General features: G+C 38.9%; 1 protein-coding gene across 8 annotated transcripts in view; it reads right to left on the bottom strand.

The window, feature by feature from the left end:
* The window catches only part of MINDY4 (MINDY lysine 48 deubiquitinase 4), a 65,945-nt gene that overhangs the window by 30,258 nt on the left and 17,494 nt on the right, over positions 1-18,193 (bottom strand). For all 8 annotated transcript variants that reach the window (XM_023922008.2, XM_086866767.1, XM_086866761.1 and 5 more), the window contains exons 6-13: positions 16,626-16,684; positions 15,881-15,990; positions 14,792-14,908; positions 12,073-12,161; positions 8,443-8,544; positions 7,373-7,436; positions 6,313-6,378; positions 5,940-6,007 (exon numbers count right to left, since the gene is read on the bottom strand). In XM_023922008.2, coding sequence (XP_023777776.2) covers positions 5,940-6,007; positions 6,313-6,378; positions 7,373-7,436; positions 8,443-8,544; positions 12,073-12,161; positions 14,792-14,908; positions 15,881-15,990; positions 16,626-16,684 — 675 coding nt within the window. The remainder of the gene's footprint in view (positions 1-5,939; positions 6,008-6,312; positions 6,379-7,372; positions 7,437-8,442; positions 8,545-12,072; positions 12,162-14,791; positions 14,909-15,880; positions 15,991-16,625; positions 16,685-18,193) is intronic.

Raw genomic sequence — 18,193 nt, 5'->3', positions numbered from 1 at the left:
TTGAGGAGCCCTGAGATTCTCAAATTTGATTTTATTTTTCAGTTGTGTCCAGCTCCTTGTTTTTTAGCACTGTAACATAACTGGCTGCAGCTTCCCTGTATTTTTCAAACACCAAAAGCTGCAAAAACCACGATGGCATCTATTTATATCACACAACTGCAAGCCCTGGGTGAAAACTGCTCCCAGACACAATTTCCTCTGCTGCTGCTCTCCCAGGCATTCCCAAGTGGAGGGGAAAAGGTTTTCCCAGAAAACTGGCTCACAGAAAAATCTACTTCCATCAAGAGCTGAGAGTGCCCCAAGTGATTGGATCCTTCATGAGAAGCTGGAAGTGGAATTTTACCTCTGGCCCAGCCAAATGGAAAAAGAAACTCCAAATTTCACAGAAAGCCTTTCCTCAGCAACCAAACAGCAGCAGGAGAAAAGGTGAATATGGAACTCCAAATTAGAGCTTGGCTCTTAGACAGGAAAAGGTGTCAGCAAAGGAAAGTGGATTGAGGGTGGGGGATCCTTTGTTCCACCCACAACTCATGAGCCAGCACAGCATCACTTTCCTTTTCAAAGTCCTGCACGCCTGAAAGAGATTTAAGGTCCAGTAATGTGTCAGAATTCGGGGTTATTTTACAGTAAATGATACAGAAAGGATATAGGATACAGGAAAAAAATGGTTTGATACAGATTACTGAAGTAATGATCATTTCCTGCTGCACTTCTCAATAAAAACCTCTCTGGATGAGTAAAGGCAGAAAGAACTGTTAAAATGACAAAAAAAAAATAAAATAAAAATAAAAAAAATATATATAAATAGTTTGCCAATGGACCAGAAGAGGAAGATTCTTGTAGGATTGCTTGCAACCAGACAAGTGATTACAGAAGTAAACCCCAGATGACAAAGAGATATATTTGACTGTGGTAAAGGGCATAATGATGGGCACCATTTAACATGATCTGATGCTTCTGCATGTTCTTATTTCAGAGATGGATTAGAATGGCAGATTAAGGAGATTTAACTTCTGCAGTTAGGTAAAATAGTACCAGAGGAATGAAGAGTAAGTGCACAGAACAATATAATTTTAATCATTTGATTCCCTCAAGTGAAAAACTGTTTAATAATAAAATTCAGAGAATGAGGTGAATTGGTAATAATCAAGGACAGAGTTATTGGGTGTCAGAAATCCTACACTGATAAGGAGTCATAATGTGATTTATTAGGTTTAAGAAAAACTGGCTTTTGAAATACACACCGGCTTTTGAAATAAATTAATTAAATAAAGAATCACACAAAGCAACCAGCTCCAAACAACCAAAATTCCCCAACACCAAAATGGGAGCAGCACAGATAACTCTGAAACAGGTCTGAACACCCTTTTCTGGAGCAGTAAGGACCATAGAAGTGTAGTTAACAGAGCTGGGGGAGCACAAGGAGGAAGATGTTGACGTGCATTTTCCATGAGCAGCCAACCTTAATGAAGTATACAGCCTCCTCCTGACTTGCAAAATCAGTCTCCATCTTTATTTTTCCCACAGCCAAAGCCATTGTTTTACTTCTTCTCACAGAAACACTTCAGAGAAAACATGGACAAGACACCCAGTGGCCAGTCCTGACTGGAGAGTGACACATGACCTGGTAAAGCATCCCCAGCTCCATAAAAGCCATGCAAACAGTGACAGAATTCTGATTTATGTGAGCAGCACACTGAGCCTGAGTTTCAGATTAGGCTCTGTGCAGTGGCTCCAAGTGGGCTGAAAATGGGAATTCACTGTTTTTCCACAAAGGGATTCCACTCCAGGAATTTTCTTGTGTTCCTTGCTCTCGTGGGCTCTCGTAACGAGGCTTTTATGCAGCAATTAGGAAATATGTGGGAATGGGGCTGCTGAGGAGCTGGAATTTAGAGAAAGCTGAGGATCCAGTGAGTGCATCCAAAGGAGCCACATCCCACTCCAGGAATGGCTTTGCATGAGTAAGCACAGTGAGGAAGGGGCCAAGGGCTGGGAGAAGAGGAGGCAGCAGCCAGCAGGGAAAGCTGTGCTGCACTCCCACTGCAGGCTGGAAATTCAGATTGTGGGGAATCACTCAAGCTGCCATTAAAACCAGAATATTCACAGCTTCCCTGCACTCAGCAGGTCTTGCAACCCAAATTTTGAGCTCATTCTCTCTCCCATGAATGGGAAGAATCCTGTAGCTCCCATCAGTGTGAAGATCCCAGAACACACCTTGCACACTCAGAAAGATTCGTCCCCTGAGCTGCTATAACAAGGTTTTTTTTCAACAATTTTTAGCTGGCTGTTTTAAAACAAAAAATTTTAAAAAACCACCAAAAAAACAGGTTACAATTGTTAGGAACCAGCATTCCTTCCTGTACCAGAAGCAACAACGCGTTCTCAGCAACTTCCTCAGGAATTCTCACTCCTCTCTGGCCATTTGTTATCAGCTCAGGCAGTGATGATCATTAGTGCTGGGAGCATGAAAAACTCATTACCCAAAATCTACAAAGCAGCGCAAACTCCCGCGTTTCCTGGCATGCGTCCCCCTGAAATAAGAAATACTTAAGATTTGCCAGTGATTTCAGAACAACTGCCCAGCAGACCTGGCTGAAAGCTGGAATTTCCCTTCGCCAGGGAAAATCTGTAACAATGTAAAAATGATGGAGCTGGATCAAAAAAGCAGCAAAAGCAGCAGCAAAGATGAAGGCAGAACACAAAAACGGGGACATGGAGGTAACATCAAGGCCAGGGGCTTTAGGGATGCTGGAGCTTGCACCTTCCATTAATTGATCTAAACTTCCTTGAACCTCTTGATACTCTTGGCATCCTCATCTGCCAGCACTGAAAGTTATTTATGCTGTGGAAAAAATTAGAATTGTGCTTGTTTTAACATCAAAGGGTGCTTCCCTGAGAGCACCCAAGTTTTTGAACTCTGAGGAATAATGTATTCAACCTGATCATGGGAATTTTTATTACTCCCAAATTATTCCTCTCTATTGGTGAAGGGAAAAGATTTTTTTTTTTATCTGTGCAAATTAAAGGGAAACTTTGTTCTCATCTTCTACTCTCTTCTGGTACTAATGTGACTTTACTGGCTGGGGAGACAGGACTACTTGCAAGATAAGATATGGAAAATCCTGTATTTATATGAAGCCATTAATGTGTTTTTATTCTGTTCTCAACTCTCAACACATTTATCTCTTGTCTGTCACAGAAAATTGAATTGATGTGTTCAGATAATTAAATTTCAAGTGGTAGTGCCAGAATTTCTGTCCTTTTTTTGTAACAGCCTATTTAATGCCCATCACTAGCTGAGTACAGTGGAGACTTTTTTTTGTTATGTATAATGCTCTGCATTATCAACATTTAATCTCCCATTTTTCACTGACCTGCCACTAAAAAACAGATTTCATTTCATGACTCGATATTTACAGTGTCAAATTTCTTTATGAGCAGGTTATTTAGATTTTCTCACTTTATAGGGGAGATAACAAAGCAGGGGATGATTTATGTCATTCTAAAATAGACACCCAAAATAAGTCAAATATATGATTTGACTATATATCAAAATATGATATATAATCACGATTATATATATAATATAATATATATATATAAATCGTGATTATATATATATAAACAATATATATATTAATCATGATTTTTCCCCCCCTTTTTTTTTTAGTTTAAAGGCCTAAATGCAAATACTTAAATAGAAAGTAAATAAATCATAGAATCCTGGAATGGTTTGGGCTGGGAGGGACCTTAAAGCTCGTCTGGTTCCACCCCCAGCCATGGGCAGGGACATCTTCCTCTGTCCCAGGATGCTCCAAGCCCTGTCCAGCCTGGCCCTGGACACTTCCAGGGATGGGGAGTCCACAACCTCTCTGGGAAATAAACATCTTTAAGATAGATCATAACACTAAAACTAGAAAAAAATCTAAGTGCTGTCAACTCCTCAGCTAAAATTAAATAATCTTTCTATTTCAGTGCAATATGCACACAAAAATAGAGACAACTGAAACTTCCATGGAGTTTTCTGTTGTAAAATCCTGCTGATTTTTCTGTTTTTAAAAAACCCCAAAACTGGGACAAAACAATTCCAGGGAGATCTATTACTGGCTGAAAATTCCATTAGCTAAACCAGCTCTTATTTGTCTTCAGCTGTTCATCCAGAACTATGCCAGTTATGTAAATAATTGCTTACCATGCTGGTAACACTCTCTGAATGGTACATATTTCTTGAGGATATCAGCACTGAGTTATTTGTCTTGATATTTTTAATATCCTAAGAGAAGCACGGTGACACAGGCAGCTAAATCGATGGCTGAAGATTACATAAACAAAACTCAGTTTGCACTTCTAAAAAATAAAATTTGTGCCAAGGTTTAAAAAACAGAACACACTTTCCATTGTGTTTAAAAGCAGAAAAATTCCCTTTTTTTGTAAACAAAAGATAGGTACCAATGCAGTGTCTTACACGGCACCAGCTAGAGGAGAAACAGTACTTCAAAATGAAGTTTTGTGAGAAAATCATGACAATTCCTCAAAATAGAACTGCACTTCTTAAACTGTTCTGACATTCTGGATCAGATCTGTAAAAATATTTAGATAGTTTAAAATGTAAGCAGGCACCATAAGGAATTGTCACGTTCACTTTAGACACAGCTCCCCCAAATAAAAACACAGATGATTGATTGGCCTTGTCATAACCCATCTGGTAGGAACTGGGAGGTGATGAGGGAGAATATATCCTTGCTTAAATTATTAAAGAATATTTATCATTTTATAGCAAGCAAAGCAGTGCAGACAGCAGCAATTATGAACCTATAGATCATTACTTGCACAAGGAACTTTATTCATCTGAACCTCTCCATTGTAACCAGCTCAGAAAAATGTGAATAAATGGCATGTGCCCCAAAATTATCACATCATTTGTGTTAGAGCACAAAAGTGGAGTCAAGCCAAGGGCTGTAGTGTTACTATAAGCAAAAGAAAGAGAGAAATTACTATAAAACCAAAAAAAACCTCAATTTGCAAACACTTGCTGGGATCCCAGCAGGTGAGCAACTGATTGTGGGTCTCAAATTTGGACTGAGCTGCTGTTTCTTGTCAAGACAATGCAGAGCTGCAAGAAATAAAAGCTTCCATGAATCAGACTGCTGCTGCTTTCAGGCACAGCTGCTCTCTCCGTGTCACTTGTCACTGCAAACAGGCAGGGAGCAGCTTCCCCTTGCTCCTGGGGACTTTCACAAAAGGGAAAATTTGACTCAACGAAGGAAGGCTTTACATTTTGACCCACTGACACTCACAGCATCACAGAAACACCTTCACTCCGAATAAAAGCTCAATTAAATGCCACACTGTGCTTGGGCAGCCTCAGTGAGTTTTGGAAGAGGTTATGATGACTTCCCATGAGTTAGAGCTCAGAATATCCATTACTGCAGTAAACTGAGACCAGATTTGTCATACTTTACTTACAGCTACCTAAAAATGAGCTGCATCACCCATTTTATTCTGCCTTATCACTAACAGAGAGACTGGGGAAGTCAGCACAGTGAGGTCATGCCCCCCTACCTTAGATAGCTCAAGTATATGAAATAAACTTTTAAACTTTTAAACGAGTCTTGCTTAAAATATCAAGGTAGGGAGAAAAAAAATCTACCTCAGACATGAAACCTAATGTTGAGCTGGAGTATCTGATACCAGATGTGGTGGACTGATCCCTACAATAGATATATATAGATATCTCTAATTATACACACACACAAGTGTGTGCATACAACAAGAAAAGCCAAAATTAGGTGAGTAAATCTGCATAACTCCCCCAATATTTATCAAACACCAGGACAGATTAAAAAGGGCAGAGATTTGAGCACACCATGGATTTCTCCTCACTTTCCACAGCCCACTTTGCTGTGCAGTTTATGAAACAAGGCTGGAGAGGCACTCACAGGTTGATGGATCTTGATAAGATGACAGACACAGTCAGGAGGATGCACCCATAGGGACCAATTTCAAACTGAAAAAGAAAAAGTGTCATTTTGCTGTTATTTCGTTTGTTTGTTTGTTTTTTATATAGGGTTTCTTGGTGTTATTTTGTTTGTTATGTGTAAATTTTTTGCCCAATCCTCCAGAAATTCAAATGGAACTGAAGGCAGGAAGGAATTGCTGTGATTTATGCTAAAGCTGAATTTGTTGCTGTGTTTGTTAAACTCCATAAAGTGTTAGAAACAGTGCTCAGAACACATTTTGTGAGACTGATAGACACAAAGGCTGGCAGCTGAACCATAATTTGTTTCATTAGCACATAATTAAACACAGTACCTGGTGAATATTCTGCTGCAGAAATCCAATCAGATCCTCATATCTCGTGGCACTGTGAAGTATTAGCTGGGAAGAAATGCAAGAAGGAAGAAAGGTGACTTAAAAAACAGTAACTCATTTCTATGACCTGAAAGCTGAAATGAAGCAACCAAAACTTTCAAACTGCCTGGAAAGATCTGAACTAACAAAAAGAAATAAAGATCTAATAAAATCTACCTCTTACTGTTGTCATTTGGCACAGAATTGCACCTCAGCACCTCATATATTCTGAAATTTTCAACGCTGCTTTTTGATGATGTTTAAGTTTTTTGAACAGACAATTTGATTCAAAATTTTAAGCAATGCCTATGCAATGAAAAACAATTCCTAGAACAGAGGAATACTGAAGCTTCAGAAGACACAGGATGGGCAAGAAGCTCAGGGGTTTGTACGTAAATAGTGAGACATTTATCACACTCAGAGATTATAAGTATTCTTATTTAACATGAAATCCAGGAGAGCTCACAGATCCAGGCCCTCACTTCAATATTCTTTGCCTGTTTTTCCATCTTCAGATGTTTTGAGACAGCTATTCCCCCGTTTAGGAGGCCAAAAACATTTCCTCCAACCACTGGAGCCTGGCTGAAGGCACCTCTGCCTGCAAAGCCACCGGAGAGCCTCAGATGGAAACACAGCATAACTGGAAAGTGTTCTGCCATATGGAGCTTCTGGAGGGGGAAAAAGGCAAAGAATTCTGTGTAAGACAAGAAAAAAACAGTGCCTTTTCATGCTCATGGTCAACTGGAAGGGCCCACGTTCATTTTTACTGTGTGTCATTAAAAGCAGGCAGAGCTTTTGGGTTTGGAAGGCAAATGGGGAAAAAAAAAATGGATTTCAGAGAGCCCAGCTGCCCACAACCACTGGGACAACTCAAGTTATGGGATTTTATTTCCTGTTGGGATTTGGATCATAACTAATTTGATTTTAAAGCGTTTGGAGAGCAACAGAAATCAGATTTATTGAACTGAAATAGGGAAAGCAAAAAAGAGGATCTGGAGATGGGAGTCACACAGAGCCTTACAGTTTCTAGGATTCCATCTGCCTTGTATTTCCCTGTGGGAGTGAACTGCTGTCTTCCTGATGGCCTGAAGGGAATTTTCAGAGAAAATTCATGTTAAAAGGAAGAAAATGGCATTGAAGAGAAATCAACATGTTATGTGAGCTGAATGATGTGCCAAATATTTGCATTATTATTATTATTATTATTATTATTATTATTATTACTATTATTTTAATTGCTTTTAAAAAAAAATACTTGTAAATAAGTTTATATTGCAAATCAAACTTGTATCAGTGAATCAAATACTTTATCTGTGCGGTGCTCAGTCTAACATGAATTACAAGTCTCTCCATAGAGAAAGAGGATAAATATAAGTTTAAGATGTTAATGACAGTTTTTACTGCAAAATATTTTTAGAGCAGTGACATTCAAACAAGCAGAAGAACATACGTAAAATATCATAGAGGAAGCAGGTTTGAGATGTAAAAATATGTGAAATATCATTTGAAATGTCTTTGAATTATCTGTTTCTATTTCAGGTTTACAAAGGATTTCTGTGCCCCAAAACCTCTCTGTTATTTTGCAGCTATCTTAGTTTACCTAATAAAGGAAATTAATTATGGCTACAAAACCTGACTCACTTAAGAATGTCCTTTAGGTTCCAGTGCAGCCAAAGCTGGGATCTTTGCTTGGGAAAAGATCCCAAAAGTTGGGAGTTTTGTGTACAAGCAGCCTAATTGTATTGCATAACCTAAGCAAGCAAATACAGCAAAAGGAGCTTAATTCAAGCCATAACAGAATATCCTGCAGTACAGGAGCAGAATTCTCCATCTGGAAAAATAACTCTTAATGAAAAGATTTTGGATATAACCAATTAAATCCACAGGATCTTCCACAGCAACTTCAAAGTGTTTTGTCTATTCTGCCCCAGCTACTGGGGCAGCAGAAACCACATTTTGCATCGCTCCTTAGGCCTTTTTAGGTGGCATAAATGCAGCTCACCAAGCATTTATATTGTAAATTATGTAGATTTGGGACAGATAAAGGTGTAAGAGCAGTGCCCAGTGACTAAAAGCGCTTCTCCTACTCACAGTGCCACCAGGGCTTTCTCGTGGTCCCCCGCACGCCACAGGATGTCAGCGAGAGCCAGGGAGAGGCACTTGGTCCTGTGAGCTTCTGAGGGCTGGAGACAACTGCAGTCCAGGAAATAAAGGAGAGAAATAAGCACCAAAACGTGAGGGCAAACAGATTCACAGCAGGTTTGTCCCAAAAAGAACAAAAGCATCCTTAGAGACAGTTTGGTAATGATTAATAGCAAGGCTCCAGTGAGCTGAGTCAGAAAATCTTTATTTAGGTACCTCAGTTCCTCTACAGCTGAGAAAGAGGATGGCCAAAAAGCCCTGTGAGTTGAAGAGGCACCTGGTTTTGTCAGTGGGGAGACATTCCAGGCTCAAAGGTACAGCTGAATCCCACCTTTCTCTGGGAATCAAGCAGCTGGATGAGAGGCCACGAGAGCACTCACTGCACTCCCTGAACTGAGACTTCTCAGCATCCCCAGAGCCCTCGGGAGGGAGATGCAATTAGGGTCACCAATTTTGGAACCATTCTCTGAGGAGAAACCTCATTTTAGGCATTTAAGAAGGCACCTTGGACCCTGAGGATAATCAGACCCAGTGAAGGGAGCTGTAGGGAGAAAAACTCCCTGTTTAGATTGCTGCAGAACAAACTGGGCACACGGGGTGGGTTAATTCTCAAGTCAGAAGGAAAACACTGGAAGGACATTACTGCACCAAAGTCAAGTGGGAACAGCTCTGTGCTGCTTTTTGGGGACCTCTGTGAGTTTCTGTTGCTCCTAATGCTGGTTATAAATAAATGTCAAATATAAATTTGGTTATAAATAAATGTCAAATTGCTATGTCTCTGTGTTCTGTGACAGTGCTCCTGTCATTCACGTGAATTTAAGTGATGAAATTCACACTTTTCACTTCTAGGAGATCATTACTTAAGCTGGTGTCTGATCTATAAGGAATAATTAAAATTAAACTGTTTTTATCATTAAAAGCAATGGATGAAAATCAAGAGTAAATAAGGTATGATCAACAACAGGAACTGGCTAAGAACAGATGTGTTATCACACCCTGATCTTCTGAAAGGAAGAGTTCCTCTTCCACAGAACATATTTCTAATTGCTTGGACAAAAAAACAGGTAAATGCTTCAGGGAACAATACCATACTGGCAAATAATGGACAAGAGAAGCTACTTCATCTTTAGACCTGCAATAAACCTTTCAATATTCTCCAAGGGGGTTGTTTTATGTTTTAAACACAATTTTTAGTTTCTAAAGACATTCATACTTAATTTCTGAAGATTTTATTTCTTAACTTTTTTAAACAAATCTACACCACAATGCTTTTACCCACTACTAAACTTTCTCCAAAGAACTGTCTGCAATAAATGCTGCTTGCGTCTTTTTTAAATCAGGTGTGCCACAAAGTCAGGACCTAAAACATTACACAAAGTGGAAAACTGGCAGATTTGAGAATAAACCAAATATCCAAGAGGCTGAAGAAGTGGCCAAAAGATCCCATGGCCCTGGGAAGAACATAACTGGAGTTTTCTCTAGTGGCTTCAAGAATGGCACTCTTTGAAATTCAGATTTTATCAGTTTCAGAGAGTTACCAGCCTGGGAGATGAGGACAAAACCTGTTCCCACTGTTTGAGTAAAAGATCTAATAATTCAAAAGACAAAACAAGAAACACCAAACATCAAAAAAATTAAACAGACTTTCAAGTTCAATGTCTGCCTTGAATATAATGTTCATTTAGAGAATGTTTCCCTCTCTGAAGGATGTGAGATATGAGAAATAATTGGTGAGAGTTTTCAAGTGAAAAAAAATAAATATAATCACAACTTTCTCTTATCTCTGCCTGTGTTCTAACACTGACACACAGAAATTCATGGGAATCACAATTTATGTGTCTGAGAGAGGCAGCAGAGGAAGAAGGAGATATGATAATTATTTCTTGAATGTTGAAGAAGCCTGAAATCAAACACTTCTTGTGAAGTGGTTGATAATTTGAAAATCCAGGTTAGAATTCGAAATGAACATTTATCCCCTCATTTGAGACTTCCTTTTCCTTCTGCCTGCTGAAAGTTTCTGCCCATAGCAAACACAGCATAAGAAAAGTATCTTTATCTCATGAATAAAAACAAAAATCTTTTAAAACCATGTGGATAATAAGAGAGGGAAAAACAGGAGAGGCAAATCCTGCTGAGTAAACAGGATGGCACGAGGTGGGACACCCAGTTTAAACAACCTGGCCTCCATCCACTTATTTGGGTGGCACACAATTTTATTTCATTTATGATCTCTGAACCATGCTGCAAAAGGGAAATTAATATCTCTATTTTCACTAAGGATGACCTCAGGCTCAAAGGGAACAAGGAGCAGATGATCAAAGGCTGTCCTCAAAGCTGAAAGAAATTCTTGTTTTTCACAACCAGAAATAATTCTTCTGTGGAGATTCCTGGTCATAAAATCCAAATATGCACTAAGTTTCCTGCAAGAAAGTTTCTGAGGTTTTTCTTTTATGCAGAGAAGAACCTTGAAAAGTCTGCCCTCGTTATAATCTCAATTTTAATCCTAAAGTTTTGCAGGGTAATTTCTGTCACTTCCCATCCTGGATGCTGAAGACAAATAATGATGTTCTACAGGCACCTGTTTCTTTCCAATATTGATGGAAACCAGCCCAAACAATGCATTTACAGTAAGGCTAAGCCAGACAGCACTAAGGAATATCAACAGAGACCACAGCATTTTCCTACACAGTTCCAAGCAGAAAAATGGACATTTAAGGCCAAAATTTAATATAAAAGGAAGATTTTCATATTGTAAGGTAATGAAGTTCAAGAAGGATCTCAGCATGAAAGTTTCTCTTTTGACTAAATCAAAGCCACAATAATGGAGGTCACAAATAAAAGAAGGAGGTGGCAACACAAACCAGTAAAACAATTTTCCTTTTGTGGAGGCTTTGTGGAATATTTCTTTTGTAATGGACTTAATGTCTTACTGAAAACAAAAGGCAAATATACGAAAGCTGGTAATAAGGTAGTTTTTGAGGCATTATTTTCCTGAACTGAATTCAGTAACCCATGTTCCTTTAGCAATGTGACAAACACATTATTATTATAGCAGTCCAAGCAATTTCCTTGTCAGAAGCAACACCTAACAAAATTCCTTTAAAGCAAGCAGAAAATACACAGAATATAAATTCAATTTCCATTAAGGAGTTCAAACAGGAAAGATCAAATACAGTTACCAGAAAAAACAGTCATTATAACTTTAATTTTTCAACCCTGTTGAGATTCCTAGTGTCAAACACTGGATGAACTTCATGGTCTTTCAAACTTTGATTACTTTTTTTGTTTGAAATCCAATTTCTATGAGGACCTTGAGGCTAAACAATTTTCACTGGCCTCAATTCAAGCTGTTTGGTTTTTGTAGAGGTTCTTGGGTTAATCACAAGCAATTACACAAATAAGACACCAGCTTCTACATTCCTACAGTTCAATGGGAAGTAAACACAGCTAAATCAGATGCTGCTTTCTTTCTCTCTCTCTGAAACAAAAAGTTCAGAGAGTTCAAACTCAAAAGGCTGAGTGGCTGCAGCAGAGAAATAGGGTTTTATTACTTCTGTAGGGAAAAGTGTCACTCCTTACCGGGTGTCTTTGTTCCTGTTGCTGTCTGCAAAGATCAGCTGCTGCAGGACACAGGCTTGGACAGCAGCCAGAACTCCACATGGACCACCCTGGGGGGAGAACATGAGCAAAAAGCTGATGGGTGCTGGGGAGAGCCCCTGGGAGCTCCCACCCAGCCCAAATCCATCCTTCCACCTCTCTCCCTCCAGACATGACTTCACAGCGCTCTCTGTGGCTCTGGGGCTTTGTGCAAGCCAATGAAAATCAGTGGTTTCAAGTGTTTTTGTGGTTCCTATCTTTCCTGAAAAGACCCAGATATCTGTAAGGTCAAAAGAAATGTGGGGTTTTATTTAAATCAGGGATATATGAATTAAAAACTTCCTCGTCCCTGTAGAGCTGCAGTGTGATTTTCAGAGAGAAATCAAACTTGAGTGTTTTCCAAGGACCTCCTCTCAGCACCTCGAGCTCCCACCTGCACCACTAAACAAAGATTTCAGGTTCCAGCACAGCCCTGTGCACCCCAGATCCTCCCTCTCTCCCTCCCTTCTCACTGGGGAAGAGAAAGAAAACCAAGAAAGTCTGAATCTTTCAAAATTTGGTAGTGAAATTTGAAAGTGAATCTTTCAAATTATCAGCCTGAGAGGGGAAAAAAATCACAATAGCAAGAAATGCCATGGAAATAAATTTCATAATAAATAATTTATAAACATATTTTTATAATATACATAAAAATATAAATAAATATAATAAATATATATAAATTTAATGGAAAGCTGGTTTGGGCTCCATGCAGGAGACAAGGCTGACATCACAATGCCACCCATGAAAATCTTCTCAAAACCCTGCAGAAGGAGGGAGAGGAGAGCAAGCACTGCTGTTTTCACACAGCAATGTGATTAAAAGATCAGTTTAACTCTCTGATTGTCCTAAGGGCAGCAAGGGAAGGGGACCTGCAGGAAAATACAGTGTGGAACTTAGAAAATAACCTAATCCCTGGAATTAGGAAACAGCTTAGATATCGACATCTTCCCATTTCTCGTTTATATTTTACATACTCTGCCTCTCTAGATTTATTTAAGTAACTGATGAGTGAATAATCTGAAATGTATCAAGGAAAAAAGCAAGGTTTGTGTCAGTCCATCAGGGAGAGCCTCCCAGTCAAAAAAAGAAATGACAGGATTTATTCTAAATATCTTCTTACAGCACCACAAAAAATTAACGTAAGAACTGAACAGTTGTTCAGCTGAATTGAATTTTGGAAGTGAGAAGGAAATACATTAATGAGCTGAAAGAGGCACAGTCTAAGCAAAACACTATTCCTGCACTGAATTCATGGTGGGGAATTTAATGGCCAGTGAGTGGCTGGAAGTGATGAGATATTCTTTCTCCAGGCTGGAAACACCAATGTAACCTTTACTGTGGGCCAGTGACCATCACTGCCAAGGTTCCTTTTGGAGTTTAAATTAAGATTTAATATCTTTTTTCCCTACTAGGCTTTGTAAGATAGGCAGTTGTCTTCTGAGATCACCAGCCTAATGAAATATTTAACCAGACCGAGGTAAGTTAATTAAACATCCTAATGACATGTTTATTAGCCATTGTCCTTTCCTCAAAGCCTCTCTTCCTCTCATTTCTGTATAATGGTCTACTCCTCTCAGGCCAGATAAAGATTTTCTGCATCAGCACAGAGGCTTCATGAGTGTTTTGTAAAGAGGAGCCTACAAGTATTTACTGAATTCCTCAGACCCTGCTCCTGTGGGCAGACACCTTGTGTGGATGCCCCAGGAGCACCTGCACAGCCAAAAAACCATCACACAGCTGGGGAGGATCCATTCTTCCACGGGGTCTGGTGCGTTTTGGGGGCAGCTCCACAACCCCGTGGCACGAGGGTGGTCCCTGGGCTGAGATGTGAATCCAAGGTGAAGAACAGAGAGCAGGGAGGGGTCAAGCACTGGCTGTGAGCCAGGAGCTCAGGCAGGGCTCACAGGGAGAGCTCAGAGAAGTCACTGAAAGCCCCAGGTCAGAGACCACCACAGACATCACCCTGGGATGGGCATGTTCTGTCCAGGCTGGCCCAAGGCGTGGCACGGTGCTGCTGCCAGCTGTGGCAACCACGGGGTCCTGCTGGCCATTCCAGATGTGCCCACTGCTGGATGTTGCCAGGGAATTGAAAACCTCGCTGTGGAGAGGAGCTGGGCTCTTGTGGCTGCAGGAAAGGGGAGCCCAGCAGCACTGCCAGTGTCCCAGGGAGCCTGCAAGGTGTTTGTCCCTTTTATTCTAGGAATGAACCTCAACACCTGACCCCAGTATCTTCAGGAAGTAAAAATCCCCATGTGAATTCCCAGGCAACTCTTGCTCCATCTCATTTTGAGTCAGATCAAACTGCATCTTAAACCTGTTTGGCCCAACATATCATTTTTCTCTTAAACTCCACCCCTGATTTATGCTCTTTTATTCTTTTACCACCACTAGCTTTCAGCTGCAGTGGCTCCTCTTCCTCCCTGTGAATAATTCCCCATCACACACACACAGATTTGTACACTTTCTGCAGCTCCTTCACATTCTCCTCCACTCATCTCAAGTCTCCCATCACGACTTGACAAGGTGACAGCACCCACTGGAAAGCAGAGTTTAAAGAAAAAGTCTTTAGAGAACTGATTTTTTTCACTGCTGAGGCACACAGCCTTTGTGAAGTCAGTGTGAAAAGCAAAGATCACTGTTAGGAAGGAATTTTCATTACCTTTTTCTGCACAATGCCGTATTTTAGCTGTGGAATATTGTTAAATGTAAAACTCTGCATTTTCCATTCTTCACTGAAGCAACAAAGACTAGAGCCAAACAGAAGATTTTTTAATTCCTATAAAAGAAAGGGAAAAAAAAATAAATCTCATTTTAAAAACAAATCCAGAACACAGTAATTTGTAGAAAAGAAAGGAGGAGTGTGGAAGGGTAATGACTAACTCTGTACAACCACCCTCTTCTGTTTTATCCATACTGTAAATAGCAACACCCCAATGAAAAGGAGTAATATTTTCCTTTTCCTGCTATATTCCTTCCACTCATAATGCTGGGAGCTGCTCAGCACTGGAAAATATTTATGTCCAATGTCTGGGACACAGTTTCCCATGAAAGCATCCCAGAACATTGCCTGGAATTGCACAGCTCCATGCTGACATGAGGGAGAAAAGGATGAGACAAATGTTAATTAAACATTTGATTTCTGGATTTCAGGTGGCACAAATCCAGACTTTGGCCCTGAACAACTGCAGACCAAGACCAACCAGCAGTAGCCAGGCTGAATAAATTGCATTCATGCTAAAGCAGAGCTCAGGAAATAAGAAAAGACTACTCAGGGCTGCTAGAGTTACTCCAAGCTGTTTGATCTAGAAATTAAACTGGAAGACACCCTCGTTTTATTTGGTCTGGGTTTTTTTTCTCCTCTGTCTGAATGAGAAGGAAAAGTATTTAATAATTTCATCTCTGCTCAAAATAGGGGAGATAAATAAACAAGGCAGAAGCAGTGAGAGGGTAATAAAAACCACTGTTGGTTGAAAGGAGTGCAGAATAATCACACGACTGACTAGAGAAATTAAGGAAATAATACAAGCTTAATTAATTAAAGCTATTATCTGTGCTTCAAGTGGGCTAATGCACAAGGGTATTTTTCTGAATTGAGCCATCCCTATATTTGACACCTGGACAAGGAATATTCTCTGGAATGCAGCACATGTCCAAAAGTACAACACAGAGCCACCCACTGCAGCTTCAGCTAAGGCACCTCAAATAACTTCCTCACAAATCTAATCACATTTACCATAATTGGTCTTACTTTAGCAAGAGAAATATCAATTGCCTTTGATACTATTTGAAGCATACAGAGTGTTGAAAGATCTGGAGTCTTATTAACTTCTCCAGTTGTCTCCTCATCCTCGACATCAACTGAAAGAAAAAAAAAAAGCAAGTGTTGGATGGAAAGAATTTCCTCAGAATTCTCAGTGCTAGGGGATCATCAACATGAAAATTAACATTTATTGCTTTTATAAAATGGAAAATATAAGAAAATAAGAGATAATATAACATATATTATGTATTATATGTTATACATTATATTATACATATGTTATATATAATACAATATATATGTTGTGTGTTATATATTATGTTATAGTATATATAATATATCATATATATCTTATATCTTATATATCATATTATATATTATATATTATATTGCATATTATATATTGTATATTGAATATTATATACTGTATATTGTATATTATATATTGTATATAATATATTATATATTAAGAGATAAGAAAATATAAGAAAAGGTAAGAAAAGAAAAGATAAGAAAATAAAAGAAAGGGTGGATAAAAATGCACAAGCCAACCTTTGTTTGTTTATTTCCTAATGATTTCTTTGTCTTACCTGAAAGTTTATAGCAAATTTATAGCAATTACTCTAAAGCAACTAAGAATTACAAAAGCAGCCACTACTACATGTTTATTTGGCCACAGATGCTCTGAACAATAAAAAAGATGGGAAATCCAAACAAACTTGATATAACTTACTCAATTCTAGGACTTCTTTCATCTGGTCTTCTTTATAGCCAGTGGATGTTGGAGACTTCCTACATGAAAATAAGTCAAGAAATGAAGGACTAAATGTTTATTTTAAATGAGAAAAGTCGTTTGAGTAAACAACAAGACATAGGGAGCATGCCCACACAAGGATATACCTTTTACATATGTGGGGGTGTGTGCAAATATTTATATATATGGTCTAAGAAATAAATGGTATTGGAGAAAAGCCCTTTTTCAATGGAAGAAAGCTGCACTCTAGGAGTTCATCAGGAAAAGCAGCCAGGACAGCTTCAGTCCTGTTCCAGCATCAAACTCATTTCATTCGTGTGATATGACAGATCAGGTCATAAAATAAAACTTATATCCCTGACAGGGATCAGGGTAAGATTTAAATTAGTCATTAAACTACTTTTAATATCCAAATAATAAAAGTGGGAATAAGTCCTAGACTGGCTCCTTTAGCAGTGTATTACTTTAATCCACTAAGAGGGATCAGTTGTTCAACTCCTCTTGTGATTTAATTGTGTATTACACAATTAAAATGATTAAAAGGTTAAAATTCATATGAATAACTTGAATAACTACTAAAAGGACTAAGTGTTTAAATTTGTCTGTGAAGTCAGACCTGAAATAAAACATTAGATTTTTGGAGACTAGATGGGTTTTATTCTTCCTGTTGAAATCACACCAAAACGAATTCAAAATCAAGGAAAAGTTTTGAATAACTAAAAAAAACTAAAAATAGACTTTCTTTTTTCTCTTCCCCCCCCCCCCCCAGAAAAAAAAGCAATACTGTATCACTGGCTTTTGCTTTGGAAAAAAAGGTATTGCACTGACAATCCTTTCAAAAATAGTATGGAATACTTTCCTCAGCAACATTCTTTGTATGCACGATATTACAGCAATAACTGCTGTCATGTCACATACTTTCCATGAGCTTAATTTCCTTTTCAGAGCATGAAATAATAAAACCAGAACACACAGCTATCACACTCAGGATCTGCCCAGTTTAAAGGCATTTTGGCAGCCTTCTCACAGATAGTATTTGGTACTATAGGAACAGAAACACCTCTCTTTTTGGCTATAAATAAGTTAAAGGACTGAAGCAATGAAACGTGGGTGGCCCCCATTCAGGCCAGACAGAATGGAAATGAATCACCCACGTTCTAGGAACTTCAGGTAAAAATAAATAGGAGGCCCAGCAGGTCAGTAAAATTAGAGAACTATGAGAAAATTTGTGTAGTGGCATAAGCAGCACTGAGCTCCCACTGAATATTACTGTATTTTTAATAGAGTTGATAGTGGTATATTTTCCAAGACAGCCAGATCTCCCCTTGTTTCCTAACATGAATTTCTGTGTTTCCTAACATGAATTTCAGCTGAGATTGCCTTCCCAATAGCTGCTTGCTAGTGTTTTCCTCTCTCCTGGTCGAGGAAAGGGTCTTAATGACAATAAATTCACCAATAAAACACTTTTCAGCCAAGTCATGTCACTCAGGCATTACCAAAAGCCACATTTCTGTTTTCTCTGATATTGCACACGATTCTCTCTTCTT

Source organism: Cyanistes caeruleus, chromosome 1 (assembly GCF_971803275.1).
Source record: "Cyanistes caeruleus chromosome 1, bCyaCae1.hap1.1, whole genome shotgun sequence".
NCBI classification, from domain to species: domain Eukaryota; kingdom Metazoa; phylum Chordata; class Aves; order Passeriformes; family Paridae; genus Cyanistes; species Cyanistes caeruleus.
Note: the sequence above shows the minus strand (reverse complement) of the source record. Positions and strands in the feature narration are given on the sequence as shown.